This window comes from Festucalex cinctus, chromosome 11 (assembly GCF_051991245.1).
Source record: "Festucalex cinctus isolate MCC-2025b chromosome 11, RoL_Fcin_1.0, whole genome shotgun sequence".
Classification (NCBI taxonomy): Eukaryota; Metazoa; Chordata; class Actinopteri; order Syngnathiformes; family Syngnathidae; genus Festucalex; species Festucalex cinctus.
Window position 1 is genome coordinate 23490464 of NC_135421.1, and position 20850 is coordinate 23511313.

Consider the following 20850-nt stretch of genomic DNA (forward strand, 5'->3'; position numbering starts at 1 on the left):
GCTCTTGTAGCTGCAAAAGAGAAAAAGCAGGAGTGAAATGCAGACAGAAGAGTGGATGCATTGCGTAAGTAAACAACAAATACATTTCAGCCAGCACGGGCAAAGCCATGCAGCCACATTGATAGGAAGAAACAATACAAGAGCAATATTAAAATAATGTTAAAAGTTTAAATACATGTTGTAATTTAAGATGAAATAGAACTGAACAACATTTGTACCACACTTAACAAGGACCTGAGGAAGAGAAAGAGTTGTCTTGATTTGAAAGAAAATTATATTTAAAAATGTTAACAAGAAATGGACAGACCAAATATCTTAAAAAAAACAAAACAACCACTTTACAAATATGCCACTTTACTGTACTGTATTTATTTTAATTTATTTAATTCAATCTCCGGTGTAATAACCTTATCTATTGATTGATTGAATTTTTGTTTTTTATTTTATTTTTATTATTATTACTAATTTAATCTTTGGTGTAATAACCTTATTTATTGATTGATTGAATTTTTATTATTATTATTATTATTATTATTATTATTATTAATTCAAACTCTGGCATAATAACTGTATTTATTGATTGATTGAATTTTATTTTGGAATTTATTATTATTATTATTATTATTATTATTATTAATTCAATCTCTGGTGTAATAATCTTATTTATTGATTGATTGAATTATTTTTTATTTTATTATCTGTTCTTATTGCTGCTGGAAATATAAATTTCCCAGAGGGAGCCATCTCAAAGGGATCAATAAAGTCAAGTCTAAGTCTAAGTCTAAAACCAAATAATGACTGGTCACAGTATTCTGTGTCTGTCACTACAGTGGGAGGTCATTCACAGAATTCCCAACATAGCAGGTTTTCTCCCCATATGGCCGTGTCTCCTTAAGCACTAGTTTATTTGCAGGTTTATGACGCTTTCCCATGTGCAATAAAGTGGCTAAATTCTGAAACGGCGAGACCAATTGTTGCAATTATAATTTCCAGTGCACCCTGAGGAAAACGCAGTTCGTGATGTGGTGTTAAAATGTCCACCGTATATTCTACATTGATAACAATACCCATGACAGTCATTCAGCATATAAATGAAGACAATAGTGGTATGATAGGGCAAGATGCTAAAACATCAGGGCTACACACTTCACCTTTAAGCTAGTCAGGAATTGTGCCCAGTGGAAAATATACAAATCTATAGGTCGACCATCGGCTCCAGGGAAGGATGACAAGGACGGGATGAAAGGGTTAAACATTAACAGCTACATACGTTGCCTCCACTGGGAGGTTGCTTCAGATTATCCTTGGAGGTGCATTTTGATTGTATGTACTTGAAGTCCAGCTTCTTGTTTATAATATGATTCTAAAGAGAAACAAAAAGGATGACATGGGAATGAAAATGCTTCGTTCGACTAGGATGGCATTGATGACACAATACTATATGAACTTTCTTTTTTCCCTGATGACATATGAACATGACAGGCCATTAAAATCAAAATGAGCATTTTATAAAAGTTTGGTTTGGTTATAAGTGGTGTTAAACAGCACAAATTGTATCTAACTGGACTTGACGAAACGTATCATCGCTGCTATGTGAAAAACACTTATGTCCATTTTTGCCATGTCTGCATTCAGTTTTATCCCCAAAACATAAAACTATTTTTTTAAATGACAAAAGTGTTTTTCACATTGCAGCGACGATATACAGAATTCAGAATTGTAATTTGCTGCTGCTTTTTCCACCTTATATAAGATCTGCATCATCCTGGCTCCTCGTTCTTTTGTACCACATCGGGACACATAGCAGCCTTTTGATTTGTCGTGCATATTTTTAACTCAACATTTTGTGACTGCCAAGGAAAATATAACCGCTAATTAAAAGCCGCCTTGTTGTTGTCTCCAACAGCTTCCTTAATTACTGTGGTTGATCACTGCACATTTTATGTTTAGGCGGGTGACCTGATTTTATGGATGGTATCAGGTTTTAGCAAGTATAATTACAACATCTCGTCACTGAAAATGTCATCAGTTGCAACCACAAAATCTAATGAGATACAAAACAAGTGCTGAGTGGAAAAAAAACGGACAGTATAAACTAGTGTTGTTCCGATACCGATACTGGTATCGGCAGAGGTGCCGATACTGCATTAATGCATTACAAATATCGGTATCGGAACAACACTAGTATATATGAAGAAAGTAATATAAAAATAAAAAATATTTATTATTGTGGTTGGAATTTTCAGTGGCTTGGAACTGTTTTTGTCCACGTCACATAACTAAATAAAGGTTAAAAAAAAAAAAAAAAAATCCTAAACATCTCTCAGTATGAAGCAGTGCAGTTCTACACCACTGCCGACTACAATCACATTAATACAGAGGACTTTGGCTCTGCCACTTAAAATGTATCTACATATTCATTGATATGAAACAATTTGAAATGTCCCGGTATCACTTGCGTACTATATCTTTATAATGTATGGAGCTGTGGTGTACCAGCAGGCCTTGGGTCCAGGTCGTACTGTGAGCCGCCGACAGACAAAGCGTAACAGAGATGACGCGTAGCACCGAGTTCCAGATCCAAGACGAGGCCTTGTGTTTGGCCTCGGCTGCCATTATTTGCTCCTTGTGCTTCTATGGTGACAGTGACAGGTGGCAGGTCAGTGGCCAGGTGAGGCCATCAAGGGGAGGGGGAGCTCTCTTTAGGGACTACTCGGAGTTAAGGAGGGGATGACGACGGTGGCAAACTTTTTACATAGTTCTGATGGTGTCAGTTTAAAGTTTAAAATCTATTTCATAATTTCTTAAAGAATAAGGTCTTCCCCAAACCGCTAACATAAATAAGTATGATGTATTTTGGGTCTCCTGCTGTCTCCCTGCTTAAAAAGTACCGGTAAACTTTGTGTTCAGTTAGTAACGCCATTGAGACTACTGCCATCTAGAGGTGGAACAAGTTATTTACGAGCTTTGCACAAAATCTTGCTCTTGATTTAGGAAAGTTGTCATCATCTTACTTTGTAATATCTTCCAAGTAGACCAAAGGTGAAACAGGTAAAAAAAAAAAAAATGTCAAGGTCTCCCAGCGACATCCAACCCTTAAAATGGCGCATTTGATATCCCAGCATCTTCAAGGGTGAGCTGACGTTATTTGAGGTTGGCTGCACAAAGTAGCACACGCCGAAGAAAAGTCATCAACACAAGCCGGCGCTCTTAATCAGGTCATCAAGGAAGATTTTGTAAGAGTTGATGACTGCGGACAAATTGTTCATTCAACCTTTTTTTTGATGCTGCACTGACTTTGTCCTTCAAACAACCGCTGCGACAATATAATTGTCAAACGTTGTGTTTGGGAAAATGGGACATGAAATGTTGAAATTTGTCCATACAGACTGAGGAGAATGAAGACACAAGTTCCCAAGTGTCACACATGTGAAAAATAAAATGAAAAATGTTGGTTATATTTGATTACAAAATATAAATATTATATTTAGTATTCTACTTGTGTTGTGCTTCTTTTAATCAAATCAGACTTTTTCAATTAAAACAAAAAAGAAAAACAAAATTCCTATTAACTCATTCACTCCCAGCCATTTTCACAGAAACAATCCCGTTTGCTGTTTTACTGGATTTTGACTGATTTTGCAAGGCCCACAGAATATTGTGTTCAATTGCTATTAAAGGAAAGATTAAAGTCTCTTCTTTCATCAGGAAAAAAAAAGTATGTTTCTATCTGTTTCTGTTTTGCAGCAATTAGCATTAGAAGAGAGCTAAGTTTCATCAGTTTTCACAAATCTATTTAAAATTGTAAGTAATTGAGCTTTTTTTTCTACATGGCCCTGGTTGATCTCCTTTGCTCTGCTGCCACCTGCTGGCCGTTTGTGTAATAACTACCATTTCTGCAACCGTTCTTTGCAGTTGAGAGGCTGCATCAAAGCCTTCTGTATGCTCTAGCATAAAAAAAAAACAAAAACAAAAAAACGTATAAATACGTCTTTGGGACACTTAAAACATAAAAAAACGTATTTACACGTTATTGGGATCAAATGAGTTAATACAGATAATTGGGCCCACCCCGAACCAGCAGGTTTGAATTTAGCCATATATGCAATTCTAAAGGTATCCAATACCTCCCACAGTCCTAAAGAAGTACTAGAGGAAGAAGAAGAGTGCAATCAACACGTGAGTTGGGTCTTATCTTACCTGTCCACCTTTGGGGTGGTACTTGATATTATCTATGGAGCCGACCTTGGACCGGACCCTCTTGAAGTCCGGTAGAGGTTGGTTAATGACTCGCAGCTGCTTGGGAGTGGTGGCGGGGGATTTGGGCGGGGTGCGGGCCACGGCCACCCTCCTCTCCTGGGACATCAAGCTGAGCGAGCGAGGGGTTCCCGGCGTCCTTGAGGATGATGAGCAGCTGGGAGGGGTCCCGGGCGTCATGGCGCTAGAGCCGGGGGTACGCGGCGTCGAGTGGCCGCTGCGGGCCGAACGGGAGCGGAGCGGCTCCGAGACTGTTGGGGAGAAATCGAAGGGATGAAGCCTGAAACCGTTTCATGCTTCCTCTTTTTATATCAAATGTTGATTTCGCTCTACCTGTCATACTGGGAGCTCGACCTGTCCTTTGCTCTGCCCTCATCATAGCGCGGCAAGCTGAAAAGGACAAAAGAGTCAGGAAAAAGAATTATTGACAGAATGTAAGCAACATTTTTTTTTTTTAATAATCTACTAAAATCGTCATTTGTGAATTCACATACCGTATTTTCCGCACTATAAGGCGCACCTAAAAGCCTTCAATTTTTTCAAAAGCTGACCATGCGCCTTATAATCCAGTGCGCCTTATATATGGATTAATATTGAGCCACAACGGGTCTCGCTGTGACCCTGCACGATCGTTGACGCGCATGCGCAGAAGATCCCGCCATCTTGGATCGCTAGCTCATACTAATACTTTACCTCAGAGAAAATAATATAACAGCTGTTTATTCATTTTGGGAGTGAATGGAGTTGTCAGAAAGCTGGTTTGTAATCTATTAATAAAGTTTGACTGACCTATCTGACTGTTTTGTTGACATTCCCTTTAGCACAGCACCATCTAATGGATGCATAACGTAACACCAGCCTCTACTGTAGCGCCTTATATATGGAAAAATTTGTAAAATATGTCATTCATTGAAGGTGCGCCTTATAGTGCGGTGCGCCTTATAGTGCGGAAAATACAGTATTTGCATTATTTGTGCCGTCTTATATAAGAGTAGCATATTCCTTTGAAGCCACCCTTGTGGTATTTTGGTGCCAAGGAACTAAAGTATATCAAAGTGAATTGAGGAGCTTCATATAGTGCTTTAACCACCATTTTGTCGCATTTCTAGGCAGTTACAGTGTAAACCTTTTTAGAGTGAGGAAATCAATTACTCCTTATGCAAATTTCAACCTGGGCAGCAACTGGATTTGTAATTTAGCTTTTGAGTTCAATAGGTTTAGGGAAGCCAGCATCGGCGGCAGCCTACCTGTGGGTCTGCGGGGAGCTGTTGAACCAGAGCTAGTGATGGAGGTTGAACTGTCCTCATGCTCATGGTAGGCACGGCGACTCAGAGAGGAGGCTTGCCGCGGCATAGAAGATCTCTTGTCAGGACTTTGCGATCGGCCATCCTGTGGAAAAGCAAACGGCAAATAAAATTAGGCCTGTCAGGTGATTAAAATTTTTCATCGTGATTAATCGCATAACTTCAACAGTTAACGATTAATCACAAATTTTATATGTTTTAAATGTACAGTAAAATGTTTTATACTCTTTGAAATTTGGCTGCATTTTTTAGTCATTGACACAGTAATTTCATAATCATTCATAAAAATTATTTAAATTAAAAAGATGTCATGTACTGTAAAAAATGAGCGTGATATTGATTTGTCTTGAGGCCATTTTTCTGCCACTAGATGGCATAATTGCATTTGTAAGACAGTGACAGCTCAGTGCATTTTTCTTTTCATATTAAGAGCTATCTAATCTTTGAAGTAACTTATGCATATTTTTTAAATCGTAAAATACAACTTTGACCCCAGTCTCCACAAATATATGCATTATTATTAAATGTATTACTTCCACATTTGATCATTAATTGCGCATTAAAAAATAGTGGTGTTAACGGAACATTAAATTAACACACTATTTTTGATATCCCTAATTAAAATCAAATATTTTCTTTGCGAGTGACACTTTCGGTAGCTAATTTAAGATGGACTTTTTTCAAAATATTTCATATGTAACTGTATTTTGTCTTTCTGGATCCTTGCAGCGAGACTACCACATTGCCAAGCACCTACCTTGGCTATGAAGGTTGCAAATACTGATGATGATGATGATGATGATGGACGAGGTCCATCTAATGAGGTAACCATTGTGGACATGAAGGTGTGTGTCTTTGTTAGGGCAAAATGCTGAGCATGGCACTGAAATGGCACACAAATGAGGCCCCGGGGGGTGGAGTGAGTGGCACGACACCAAAACACAGGGCACAGGATGACACGGGTGAAAATAACACTGCTTCCACAAGAATGATCAAGTATTTCGAGACTTGATTCATTGATTTATTTTTTTTTAATAATTAAAAATAACTCAAACATAACATTTGAACAACCTCCTGCAAAATCTGCTGCTTTGGGATTCACGGCGGATAAGAACAAGCTAGAAGATTGTAAACATAAAAGCAAAACACAAAGTTGAAAACAATTTGTGCTCAAAGTGACACTTCATTATTGCTCTTCAGTGGCATTTATGAAATGCATAAATGCTGTTATTTAGACACAATAACTGTCATTATGATATCGGAGGAGTGAAATCGTCGCAGGGGAAATGTCACAGGATGATTTAACACCTACTGTTTGACTTTAAATGAATCACTCCGGCGAACAAACCCATTAACTCTGGAGTCAACGCAGCCGTTGTATAAAATAATGAAGCAAATATTTGAAATATCTGAAGTATGAAGCAAAATAGGCATGCAACAATGTGATATTTGTGCAAGGATAAGACCTTTCAGCTCTTGAAAATAATATAAAATATTCCCTCAACATGTTTGCTTTGACACATTAGTTGAGAGTAAATACACATATTGTACGTTCTATACTGTTAAAAAAATAAATAAAGAATCCACAGAAAATGCAATCTGAATGTCTCAAAATGGTCTTAGTACCAGAGGCCACTAACTTGTTGGGGCTAATTTACTCACCAACGCTCTGTCGCAGGACCGCCTGGCAAGTGTGAGAGGCTGACGACTGTCAGAAAGTGGCTCTAAAATACAAAGAATATACGTCACGAACAAAATCTGTTAAAACGCTCATGCAAGGAGGGAGATCAACATTTCGAATAAGCACAATGAGTCTCCAAATCTGCAAAGTAAGCTCAATGATATGGTCCATAGGCCACTGCTTAAATAATATGTGTATTGACACTAATATGCGTATTGGAGAGAAACATAAAGAGTATGTTATGCATGACAAATATTTCAGAAAATCCAGTGGTTGAAAAGGGGAATGGGGGGGAAAGAAAGGCCCTTTAAAAAGCAAGAACAAATATTAGGACAGAAATTAAGTCAAATAAAAAAAGGTATCACAAGGATTTTTATTATGGCAAAAAGGGAAAAACAAACATACATGATGGGGGGGAAAAAAACAGAAAACTACACAGAAAATGAGAGTAAGAAGAAATGTCAGTCTTTCAAGGCATTGATTTTGAGGTAGAAGTGATGTATCACCTGTGGGTCTCCTTCTGGGACAGGAATGATGCTGGGTGGGACGGGCCTGACGGACAGCTTGTTTTGGTCCAATCCTCTTGGACGGGGACGGAGTCTGTGCCTCCACTTTTTTGGTAAACTCGGTCTTCTTTATCACAGCTATATTAATTGGTCGCAGGGAGACATCAACAAGTGAAATGTCGAATCGTCAAACAGAATGTGCATTAGAAACAGTCAATCGTTTCAACCCGTTCAGTAAAAATTTAGCTGAGCATTCATAAGTGGTACTATTAAACTGCAATATATAAATATCCTGCTACAGAAAATAAAAACTAATGAATTAAGTTCTCACGTTTGAAGAAGTGACAGTCAAGAGTCAAAGCTGACAAGAGTTCACAGTTACACAACTGAAAAGGAAAGAACCTTTTTTCTTCTCTCGAGGGACGTAAACTGGTTCCTTGCGTACTGGTCTGCGTTCAGGAGTGGAGAGTCTGCCTTTAACCCGCCCACCCTTAGTTTTGGGCTTGCTTGGCTTTTCATGCTTCTCGGTTCTCTTCTGCTGCGTTTGCTTAGGCTGGTCAACAGACGACCTCTTGACGGGGCTAGGAACCTTTGGCAAGGGTTGTATGTGCTCTGTAGCCATGCTCTTATCATCATCTAGTAAAACAAACAAACAAACAAACAAAAAACATCATTAGCAACATTATTTTTAGAGACTGAAAACATTTCAGAACTGTATTTTACCCAAGTAGTAGGATTCGGTTCAGATGACCAAAGTCACTGATAACGTCAGTGATAAATTTTATAGCGCAAGTACTCAAGTTTAATAAAAATCACAGGAGGAGGGAATACACAAACGCACCTGGCTGACCCTGCTTACCAAAGGACAACCACGTAACGTTTGATAAACGAGGATGTCTCTTCTTGTTCTGGTCCCACCACATAAGCAGGTTCTACTTGGTGGGAATTTCACGTTTTTGGCTTCACACTCAACATTGTTTCACATCTCTCAATATCTTCCATGAATTTTTATTACAGAGAAATTTGCATTTTAGCTCAATAGCTTCCAGGCCATGTGACCTATTTACTCAAAATTAGTGTGGGATCATAGTACAGTGGCCACTGCATGAGATACACCTCTTTTTTTTTTTCAATGTCACATCTCTCAATATTTTCTATGGATTTTTTTTTTTATAGATAAAAAGTAGCATTTTACCTCAATAGCGTCCTGGTCATGTGACCTATTTATTCAAAATCAGTGTGGGATAGTAATGCTGGGCCTGCCGCATAAGATATGCCTAATTTTTTTCAATTTCAAATCTCTCAATATTTCTATGACTTTTTATAAATAGAAATTAGCATTTTAGCTCAATAGCGTCCTGGTCATGTGACCTATTTATTCAAAATCAGTGTGGGATAGTAATGCTGGGCCTGCCGCATAAGATATGCCTAATTTTTTTCAATTTCAAATCTCTCAATATTTCTATGACTTTTTATAAATAGAAATTAGCATTTTAGCTCAATAGCTTCCAAGTCATATTCACCTATTTACTCAAAAATCAATTTAATCATACCTCCTGCACACTAAAATGTTTCCGCTTGACTCCAAATGTGTCTCGAATATTCAAACTTCAAACTACTTGCACCTCGGTATTTTGGAGTAGATAAAACGACAAATCGACTGGTCTGTGGTGGAGCAACACATTGCTGGTATTGCTCATAAGACAACCATTTGGTGCAAGTAACTGAACCGAACCATACTGCTTGCTGGAAACAAGGCAAAGCAAAGACCCGGAAAAAGGCCTCACCCTGTGGATCCACCCAAGAGCTGTCCAGGATGGAGTCGTCCATGGTGGTTTCATCTCTGTCAAAACTTTCCGTCGGACCCTCCGTTTCTTCGGGTTGCGCTTCCCTCTCAGGAGACGCAGGGGCCTCAGGAATGTCGCAAACCTCTTCGAAACTGGCAGCCTCAATGTCCGCCTCCTGGGCCAACTCCACAGACTCCTCTTCGTCCTCCTCATCCTCATCCTCGTTGTCCTCCTCCTCTTGCTCTCCCCCGCTCGGTATACACAAGGCTTCAGGTGGAGCAGAGAAACGGACACTGTGTCCTGGTTCGTCTGCTTCGTCGATGGTCTGGACCACAGTGATGAAGTCGTCTTCTACCGTCACGACCGATTCAATCGCAGCGCAAGTCTCAGTGATGTCTTTGACCGCAGCTGCTCCAGCAGCTAACTCTTCTTCCTGTTCGTCTTTTTCACTTGGTTTGATTTTGTCCATTTCAGCCATTATCTTTGTCTCTTCGACATGTTGCAGCTTCTGTTCAAGCATATTTTCCTTCTCCTTTATTTCGTTTTCATCACTTTCCTTTTCCGCTTTCCTCGCTTCCTCTAACTTTTCTCGCTCTTCCCTTTCTTTAATCTCCCTCTCTTTCTTTTCATTCATCTCTCTTTCCTCTTTCTCCTTCTGTTCTTTCTCTTTCCTCTCATTTTCAATCCTCTCCTCCTCTTCCTTTTCTCGCATCTTCCTCTCTTTTTCTTTTCTTTCTTCCTCAACTCTCTCTGCCTCTTCCCTTTCTCTCATTTCCCTCTCCTGTTTTTCTTTCTCAATTTTTTCTGCTTCTTCCCTTTCTCTCATTTCCATCTCCTGTTTTTCTTTCTCAATTTTCTCTGCCTCTTCCCTTTCTTCTTTGTCTTTTCTTTCTTTCTCCATTCTCTCCGACTCTTCTTTTTCTTTCAATGCCTTTTCCTGTTTTTCTTTCATTTCTTTCTCTATTCTCTCAGATTCTTCCTTTTCTCTCATTTCCCTCTCCACCTTTTCTTTCTCCAACCTCTCAGCCTCTTGCTTTTCTCTCTCCTCCTTGTCTTTCTTTTCTCTCTCAATCCTCTCATTCTCTTCCTTTTCTTTAGTCTCTTTTTCCTCTTTCTCTCGCATTTCTTTCACTCTCATTTGCTCTTTCTCATTTTCTTCCCTTTGAATCCTATCTGCCACATCTTTTTCTTGTCTTTCTTTATCTTCTGTTTCTTTTATTTCATCCAGTTTCTTTTGTGAATCTTCTGGAATTTTCTCCTCCGTCTCCTCTTTTTCGATCTGTATTTTCTCTTGTTTTTCATGTTCTTCTCTGTCTTTTTTATCAGCTTCTTCCTTGGCCTCTTTGGTTACCGTTAACACTGGTGACACTGCTCTTTTAGGGGAACCATAAAGTTCTTTTTGTTTCAGCTTGGATGGTGAGAGTACTGGAGAGAGTAATTTATCATCATCGATATTACTTTCCACTGAAGAAGTGGGTGAAGTCTTGACAGGCCTGGCAATGCGGTCCTTGGCCACCCCGGTCAACTGGTACACATCTTCAGCGTCCACCTCCTCGTAGGCCTCCTGGTGCACCAGCTTCACCTTCTCCCGAAGCTCCTGCAACTCTCGTTCTTCCTCCAAACTGAGAGGCCTGCCCTCCATCTCCAGTTTGCGGATCTGCCTCTCATAGTCAGCGATCTCAGTTTCGGAAGCAGAGCCTTCGCCACTAGCTTGTCGTTCTGTCTCGCTTCCTGACCTCCCACCTTCTTCTAATGTCACCGTGACGGTGGGTGTCACAAACGGCTCCCCTGGCAGGGCAGACGATTTCACCTGCTCACTGACTGATGTATTCAGCTGGTCATTTATATCCTTTTCACCTTCTTCGGATGAATCTATTCTCTCGCTTTCACTCTTCTCCTTTTCGTCACTGACAGTCACGTCTAACGTCTGGTTGTTGTCTTCAGATGAGTCTCGAACTGCTAGTTTCCTGGCTTGTGCTGCAACTTTCTCCTCAAGAACAGCAGGGGTGAAGACCTGTGCAGAAGTGTTAGTGGGGCTAACCACATCTGCAGGGGATGGCATAGGTCCAGAGTATTCACTGAACACACAATAGCCCATCTCTTCCAGTTGACTGTCACTCTTTTTGATCCCAGGACTTTGTTCACCTGAGACAAAGCCAGAAAGCAGGTCGTCAGAGAAGGCTTGAAAGGACTTTCTCCGTACCATTTCCGGTTCAGCGGTTTCAGATGACAGCCTGGAGCGGGAGCCGGCAAGATCTAGCATCTCAGGCAAGTCCTGAGCCATGAATGTGTTATTCTTAGGGCTGCTCTCGCTTGGCTGGGGTGACTCGGGGGACTCGGGGGACTCTGGTTCAGGGCTGGGGTTCGAAGTGGCTTCAGCCATCCTTGGTGGAGATGAGGAATCAGAAGTGATTGAAGCTGCAGTCTCCAGGATTAGTGGAGGAAAGGGAGGTGGCTTATCTCCGGCAGGAGTAGTGATTGGGAGGTAATCTGCTGACTCATCGAGACTTCCACTGGTGTATGTCATGATATCAGTGGCCAGTGGAGAAAAGTTCCTCGTTCTGTTTTGGCCATTTTGATCCATTGCTCCAATAGTAATGTTTAGGGAGTAGCTCCTTTGCTCCAAGGCCAGTTTACCTGGGGAAAGCCTGCATTCATTACCCCTATCTGGAACTGAGAAATCTTGAACGTCTGTGTTTTGTGTTTCATGACTCTCCTGTACTGGCAAACCAATATTCTGAGACTTGGAATCAACAGTACTCTTCTCTTCGCCAACTCTGCTCAATTCATAATAGCCCTCACCCTTACCCTGGGGGGACACACAAGTGTCAGTGGCTGATGTTTCAAAATATGCTGACATTGCATCACTTGCCAGGTTTCCTCTTTCAACTTTGACTCCCAATGACGAGAAATCAGACGGGGAACCGAGGCTGCTGAACTCTACGACCTCCACAGACGGCTGCTTCTCTGACACTGTGAGGGGTTCCCCATAAATGGGCTGAAGTGTGATTGACTTTGCAGACTCTTTGGCTTGAGTTGGAACATCTGGAGGTACAAAAGATGGCATATCCATGGTGGGACTCTCTGGTACGACTCGCTCTCCAGCAAAGAACCCCTGGGTCTGATGCTCAAAAATCTCTTCTGGACGTTTCTCTGATCCGATGCCGTCTGGGCTCATGGAACCACTTTTCTCACTCACTGGTTTTTCCGAGTCCGTCTTCACAGCTGAAAGGACATCTGTAAGTTGGTGGTTATGAAGACAATATGAAAAGTTTTGCTCTGGCATGCGCTGATATTCATTTGGCCGGGTACTGGGCGGAAAACAGGCAAAGCTCTCCTCAGAAACTTACAGCACAATGATACAGCCATCACCGAAGAAGAACGGCGAAAGAATGAGGTCCACCAAGTCAGAGATGGATGGAAATATGGCATGGTATGTAATACCAGCATGAGGCAACTGTCAGGCGGACTGATGAAAAACAAACAATAATTCATGGAATGGATATCCATGCATTACATCACTGTGTATTGCAACATTTAAATGCCAGTAATTATTTGTCCAAATTGAGAGGTACAAATCTAAGAATGTTCACATCGTTTTGATCAAAATGAACATGCGTGTTAAAGATGTCATATGTCATTAAAAATGTCAAATAAAATGTCCAGAAATACTGAAGAAGCCTGGTTGTGAATGATATAAATATAATATGCAACAAACTAAGATTGACAAAAACTAAACCAGATGACTTGGTCGTTTGATAAGTGTTGATCAATTAAATCGGATGTATACAATCATTTGTGAAAAATGAGAGCCAACATCAAATCCCCTGCCAATGAGTGACCACTCAAATAATGGTTAAAGATTACATAAAAGCAATGCACTGATATACCAGCACCAAGCCATCGGTGTAAACATAATATCAATCCTGGAAGCTTATAGCTGGTGGTCAAAAGCATGATTGCGGGTGCAACACGTCATCAAACCAGTACAAAAGAGCCAGCCCCAAATAAGAGCAACAATAAGAAAACACAGGCAGAACAAGGATAACAATGTAACTACATTAAAGTTAAGGTAATGTGACTTTTTTTTTCCCTACTAACAAGCCTGTGTTGCCTTGCAGACACAGCAGTGAGGGGGGCCAATGATTTGCCATTCCATCTGAATAACGTTGGAATTCGCCTGCCCCTTGACACATCTGCCATTCGTATACAGTGGACAAGCTGAAACATGCAGGCAGGGTGCGCAGAGGGGAGGACACACCTGTCTCAGGGCTCTCCTCACCCTCTGCTTCCTCCTCCTCCTCCTCCTCTCTGTCCATAGAGCTTCCTGCAGGCGCACTAGCTGCCTCATCCGGCCCCAGGTCTAGATCCGGGGCCTTGTCTACGGCCTCTGCCTGCTCTAAAACTTCCGCTTCGGGGACGTCCAGGTCGGGCTCTTCCCCGCTCCATTGCTGCTCATCAAGAGCTGCCTCTGCACTCTCCTCCTCCTCCTCATCCTCATCATCATCCTCCTCCTCCTCGTATTCAGCTGTAAGAGCCTCCATGGTCTCTTCTTCTCAAAAACAGGATGAGAGGGGGACACATTAAGACTACAAGCAACACAGACTTGGGCAGTGTCAAAACATAACCGATGAAGGGACACTTTGAGATGATCCAAAGTGTTCACAGATACATCACACATAGGCGCGGTGCATTGCATGTGAGTATGCTTTTTAAATTGGCTTTATATGCTACAACTAATTGAGTATTTATTATTCATGCCTTTACGGCCCTCTGAAGAACACTCTTGGAAGGGTAATGTTTTTCGCCAACCTTGCTTTATCCAGTTTACTTTACAGCAAGAGAATGGATTCGATATAGCAAACTATACTCCAGATCAATATAAAACACAACCTCCAAATCAAGTGCACTACTAAAAAATAAACGAGAGAGAACAGTAGCAAAATTGCGAGCATGCACCTGTGCAAGTCAAATCATTTGTTTACAATTATGAGTCAAGTGGGGTCTTGGGGAACTCAACTGTTAATGAATTGACATATATCCTTTTATAGCCCCTGAAACCACCTTGAGTCAACTTGAGTCCATTGATGAAATATCAATAAAACTGTCCTCCTTTACAGTGTGTCGACCCTAAGCATGATTGCAAACACAAGAAGCAATAATGGGTGAAGTAAACGATAAGAACGTGACGTTTTACCAATCTGAAATCTCTCAGATTTCCAGCAAATGGACATGACGAGGACACCCAAACACACACAGATGACGGACGAATGGAGAGACGGAAGGGTGGAGAGATGCCGGGACGAAGGCACAAACGCGGATGGAGGGAGATGTTCAAAAAGAGAAAAAGGACAAATAAGGGGTGGAGGGGGTCGAGCGACGGCAAAGAGGAACCGTGCGTGGTTCACCTTCAATCTGTCTAAAGGCCACAGCCTGCCCCATGGGGCGGGCACCCGAGTGCGTCCACTCTGGGCTGAACAAGGGGTGCTCATAGTACTCCTCGTCGGAGTGGTAGGGGTCGTCCTCAGGCACAGAAACTGAGATGGAGGGGGCGAGGAACTTGCACCTCTCGCGAGAATTTTGGAAGCGGCGGAGAGGGCCCGCCTCCTCCTCATCCCCTACATCTACAAACAAGACAGACACAAGGAGAAGAACTGCAGGGAAATCTGGACGCGCACGATGAGGAAGAAATAAAAAGAGGACGTAAAGGGGGAGGGGAGATGGAACATCTCGAACAAAAATGTCCATTTTAAAAATGAGAATGATTATAAAGACTGTAGAGCAAAATACAATAGGTGATATATAGGATTTCATTCATGTTTTTTTTTTCTGAAATATTTTCTGTACACTGAATAATTGGTCAGTTCATAAATTACCTCCAAAGTCCAACCACTTTGAGGTTGTACCGTTTGGAATTCAACCAATTTACACCTTACCTGTTACAATGTAATGTTTTTTTTGCTTGCTTTTTAGATTAAATATTTAAATGTTGTTTTTTTCTTGTCAGGAGCTTTACGTTAGCAATGTCAACTGTACCAGTTAAGACAAAGGGTGGTTCAAAATGGACATTTTCTGTACAAGAGTTGAGGGGAAACATTGGCAAAAGAAAATGGGCTCTTGCACGTATGACACCACGCTGACTAAATAAGGCTTGATCTTTTTCGGTGTTGAAAATCTCGTTTTTTCTACTATTCTAAGCTTCCTCCATAACACCGAGCAGCAATTTAGAGAAGGGCTTTAAGAGGTATGCTTCTTCTTACATCCAGTCAATATTCCTCCTAACGCTATAGTCACATTAGATATATGTTTTCAATATGCTAATAGCAATCACGGTTAATGATAGAATATGCGTGTGGTGCTGTAGCATATTAGTATGAACATTTCCACTCATTTAGGCAGAAAATATGTAAAATTGTGTCATTTGTGTATTGAGGTGTTTAATCTGTGCTTGGAATTAGTCAAATAAATAAATCCCTTTGGGTCCATGAAGAAGTGTGGAAAAAAAAACATTATTTAACATTATGGCTAGGTTTATCCCTATTTTCCTTTAATTGAAGCGATACAGCAAATCTTTGTAATCCAAATATACAATTAGTTTTCAGCTCTGGGCTCTCTCTCTTTCACGAGTCGACTAATGCAATTATGCACTGCGGTATTCAGGAAAGCATATTCGAGAACAGAGCAATATCATGAGTGAGTTCAAAGTCACTGGTCAATCTGTGATTGCGTAAAATACCGTTAAAGTACACTGGAACACAACAATGTTCACATTATTGCTTGTTGTGTTGGCTTTTGGAATGAAAAAAAAAATAAAATCTTAAAAAAGGCTTGTAATTGTCTGTTTACTTGAACTATATGATGTCACGGCGCTACATGCAAAGAGCCCATCGAACATTGGTAAATAAAAATTCAAGGAAATCAGAAAGGGTTTACAAAAATGACATGACACACAGACGTTGATGGGGTGACTGTAATAAGCAACTGATTAGAGACCAAGGTTGTCCGGACAGCTATATGTACATTTTTAGAAAGTACTAAACCTCTATTACTTAGTTAAGGAATGGTGGCTAGATGAAATATATACCATAACAGTAACTGTAATAAATCACCAACAATACTAAAAAAAAATGACTTAATCAACAACCTAACCAAAGTACAATTTCAATTGGATGATCAAACTTATCAAATGGAATTTTGTTGCCATAAACCAATCCATTATCCTTTCCATTTTTTATTATTTTTTTTTTTTTGTGGATGCAAATCTTTCTAATGTTTTTCTTAACAATATCAAATGGTAGAAGGTAAAGCATAACACACCATTTACATTATCCAAGCAATTCCCTAACATCTAGGAAACTATTTTGTCAATGATTTGGAGAATCTTGCGTCAACGCATTCAGTCAATCCTTATCCTATTTTGTAACTAGTCAAAACATACTACACAGATGCTCTTTCCACCGTGAGTCCTGTCTACAGTGGTGAGGCATAAAAGCCCAACGTCACACACAAAAACACTGACAGCTGCCAAAAAAAAAAAAAAAAAAAAAAACTATGAAGAGACAAGTCTGTCGTATTAGTATGTGGGGAGACTGTGAGGTATGCAGCTTAGAAGGGGAAATGGAAGGAAAATGATCAAAACAAATCTAGTCCTAACATGGTGGCTTTGCCATTCTTTCTTTTCGACGCAAAATGTCCACGAGACAACCTGTGTGCGTTTCAAAATAAGGATGCGGAAATCTGCGACTGAAATAAACGAAAATTAGCTTGTTATGAACTCTGGATGGCCCGTTGGGACGGACTAATCCCTAAAGCTCTCAGCAATTCCAATTTGCTGATGATGCAAGAGGAGAAAAACATCCATAGAAGACACACTCATATAAACGGAGCATTCTTGTCATTTTATTTTTTTTGGCCTACCTTGCTCAAGAGGACCAAATTGTTCTGCAGCAGGTGAAGGAGGCGGCGACGGAGGTAAATTGGTGGTGTCTTCGACTACAATTGAAGACGAAGAACCATGATCAGAGCCTTGTGGTCTGCCTTGAATTTTATGGTGCAGAAATCTGTTGTAGCTTGATGTTATGCTAATAGCGTGTTATTTTTGTGCTATTCTAAAAAACAAGTTCACGATTATTGGGTGATTAGTTTTAAATTCATAAAATGTAGACTTTTATGAGATGTTTCTGTCATGTGGAAGCCGGTGGATATTTTTGTGAGTGTGTGTGGCAAACCTGATGGCAGCCTTTGACTCTCCTGTTCCCCCTTTAATACCGCCACTGCCTCAGCAGTCACTTCCTGTACGATCCTTGCAGACACTTGCTCTGAAAACAAAAACATTACAAAAAAAAAAAGGGGAGTTCCTCTCAGGTTAACTCATTCACTCCCAGCCATTTTTACCTTCGCTCCCGGCTGTTTGACTGGATTTTGACAGATTTTGCAAGGCCCACAGAATATTGTGTTCTATTGCTATAAAAACATGGAACCTACTAAAAGAAAAATTAGAGTCTCTTCTTTCAACGGGAAAAAAAAGTATATTTGTATCTGTTTCTGTTTTGCAGCAATTTGCATTAGAATATAGCTAAGTTTCATCATTATTCACATTCCTGGTGAAAACACTGGCAAAAAGAACTTGTTGCAACATGGCCCTGGTTGATCTCTTACACTCTGTTGCCACCTGCTGGCCGTTTTTGTAATTACTACCACTGCTTCAACCTTTCTCTTCAGTTCAGAGGCTGCATCAAAGCCTTCTGTATGCTCTAGCATGATAAACGTATAAATATGTCTTTGGGACACTGGTAATATTTAAAATAGAACGTATTTATACATTTTTTTGGGAGCAAATGAGTTAGACCACAAGCACTCATTTTACACATTTGTAACTGATACTTTTGTTTTTGCTCCAAAATTCTCAGACTTCGGTGTGACAGAAAGATATCAAGACAAAGTCACATCACAAAGATATGGTCGGGCGAAGGAATGAAATGACCTTGTCACTTCCACAAAGCACACTGGCAGTGATGAAAACTTGCTCGATCCGCCTCGGTCAGCATTTATCCAACACAAACATGTCAGATAAAATAATGACCTACTTTATACTCGGGACATTGATACAGAAAGGTGACATAATTTCTGGAAGGAAGATTTAACACTTGAGTCCTTTAGATAGACGAGAAGAATATATGTGGCAAAGCTGAGAATGTTTCATCTCAAGGCAGAGACTATGACAAGAAGCACTGAGTCAACACAAACGCACAGACGTGCAACACATGCACGCAGGCTTTTGCAGACACACGGTGGGATGGCACAGAGAATGCCATTGGATGCAAAAACAGTCAACATTCAAAGTGTGTAAATAAAGTTGTTTCCTTGACAACAGACTGGTGAGCCACTGTGTCTTTGCTACCAGATGCCAGAAACATGATGATGATGATGATGATTTTACAAGCAAAAAAAAAATCTGTTATGTTTACTGCTGTCAAGCAATTGACATTTTTTTTCTAATTAAACGCATAATATTCCGTACTTAATCGCGATTAATCACATTTTTCTACTACTATTTTGTTCATAGCTTGTAACAGGGAGTAAAATCTTGAATAAATGTAAAATCATCAAATTGAAAGTATATGTAGACTAAAGACTGTTCCAATAGCATTTTTTTGGGGGGGTGGAGTTTGCATGTTCTCCCCCATGCCTGCGTGGGTCTTCTCCGGGTACTCCGGTCTCCTCTCACATTCCAAAAACATGCAGGCAGGTTAATTGGGCGCTCGGAATTGTCCCTAGGTGTGCTTGTGGGTGTGGCTGGTTGTTTGTCTCTGTGTGCCCTGCGATTGGCTGGCAACCAGTCCAGGGTGTCCCCCCCGGCTACTGCCCAAAGCCAGCTGAGATAGGCTCCAGCACCCCCCGCAACCCTTGTGAGGAATAAGCGGTCAAGAAAATGGATGGATGTTAACAGAGTATGAAAACTTTGAATACAAATATTTTATTGTGCATTTAGAACAGAAATACAATTTGCGATTAATCGTGAGTTAACTATTGAAGTCATGCGATTAATTGAGATTAAAATTTGTAATCGCCTGACACCCCTAATTTATATATATTTACTTAATACCGTACTCATACGTTTCGTTTTGCGCGAAAGTAGTTTGTAGCATGTTGCTCTTGACCTCTTTGAGGCAAAAAAAAAAAAAAGAACAAAACGACAACAACATTGTGAGCTCCAGGCTTAACTTAATGTCAAGGAGGCAATTTAGTGCTTCAGAGGTTCTTGTTGCATCTGAAGAGCTGTCTGACTCTCAGAAACGTTCAAGGCTGGAGGATTATCAAGTGTCAGCGATTCTCCACAGTTATCCTATGTTGGAGTCGCCTCCCACTATGTGCAAGGATGGGAATAAAAAACGATTCGCCAATTGATTGTTTCTTGCGAATCTTGTTGATTGTGTAGAATTTTCACAACCGGGCGTTAATAAAAAAAAACAAGACAATGTTATGTAGTCAGCTATGTCTGGAAGCAACAGAAACGAAATGGAATGTGTCTATTTGACACTGTGATGTCAAATGCGTAATGTAGTTAGAGTCCATTTTGGATTGTAATGATGGCTGACACTGCCATAACAAAATATCACGATTTCCGAAATGGTTCTTATCTTGTGGTTAAGTAGAAGTCAAATGCTTAACAGCTCCGATGCGAGCTGAAGGCAAAAAAAAAAAAAAAAAAAAAAGAACAAAAGCTCTGGTAAAATAAATTGGTGGGGGACCCGTTGTCATGGTAACACCACTGGTGCATCACAATTTGTGTCTCCAGGGTGTCGGCGAGGGTGAGCTGGGGGAGCTGAGGGGTAGAGAAACCGATTTAACGTTGTAATTAGAGCACGTTTAATAACAGCATGTGATTCGGGTTGGACTCGGCGTGCCGCTAACCCACGCAACCGCCCCACGGATAACGTGCATGCTCCACACACGCAAACATCAATTTGTCATCTTCTGAGGTGGAAATCCGAGCGCCGACATACCTGCAGTGATAGCGTGAGCGCCGGTTAACTCCCCATTGAACCCGTTCTCCCTCGCAGAGAAGGGGGCGGAGCTCGCGTGAGTCCCACCGGTCTGGCAGGTCCTGTACGAGGACGACGAGAAACCGTTGGCCCCGTGGGTGCCGGTGGGCTCCTGGCCCCTTGAAGGGTCCCACTGAGCGGCACCGTCTTCTGGCTGTCGGTCATCTGCCATGCTGGTACGAGCTCAGGACAGGGGAGGGGGGGTTGGGGGATGTCTTTTCTTCTGTCAGGAGGGAGGAGAGGCAGACAGGATATGATTGATAAATGTAT

General features: G+C 40.8%; 1 protein-coding gene across 5 annotated transcripts in view; it reads right to left on the reverse strand.

Annotated features, from left to right (window-relative positions):
- Window positions 1-20850, reverse strand: part of map2 (microtubule-associated protein 2) — a 54811-nt gene that overhangs the window by 6452 nt on the left and 27509 nt on the right. The window contains exons 6-20 of one of the 5 annotated variants that reach the window (XM_077536093.1): window positions 20542-20803; window positions 17764-17853; window positions 17453-17527; window positions 14944-15159; window positions 13797-14087; window positions 9536-12772; window positions 8151-8384; window positions 7749-7886; window positions 7224-7285; window positions 6319-6444; window positions 5505-5646; window positions 4591-4647; window positions 4201-4508; window positions 2497-2634; window positions 1271-1363 (exon numbers count right to left, since the gene is read on the reverse strand). In XM_077536093.1, coding sequence (XP_077392219.1) covers window positions 1271-1363; window positions 2497-2634; window positions 4201-4508; window positions 4591-4647; window positions 5505-5646; window positions 6319-6444; window positions 7224-7285; window positions 7749-7886; window positions 8151-8384; window positions 9536-12772; window positions 13797-14087; window positions 14944-15159; window positions 17453-17527; window positions 17764-17853; window positions 20542-20752 — 5418 coding nt within the window. In that variant the 5' untranslated portion in view covers window positions 20753-20803. The remainder of the gene's footprint in view (window positions 1-1270; window positions 1364-2496; window positions 2635-4200; window positions 4509-4590; window positions 4648-5504; window positions 5647-6318; window positions 6445-7223; window positions 7286-7748; window positions 7887-8150; window positions 8385-9535; window positions 12773-13796; window positions 14088-14943; window positions 15160-17452; window positions 17528-17763; window positions 17854-20541; window positions 20804-20850) is intronic. The other 4 variants (XM_077536096.1, XM_077536095.1, XM_077536094.1 and 1 more) reach the window with 4 other exon arrangements.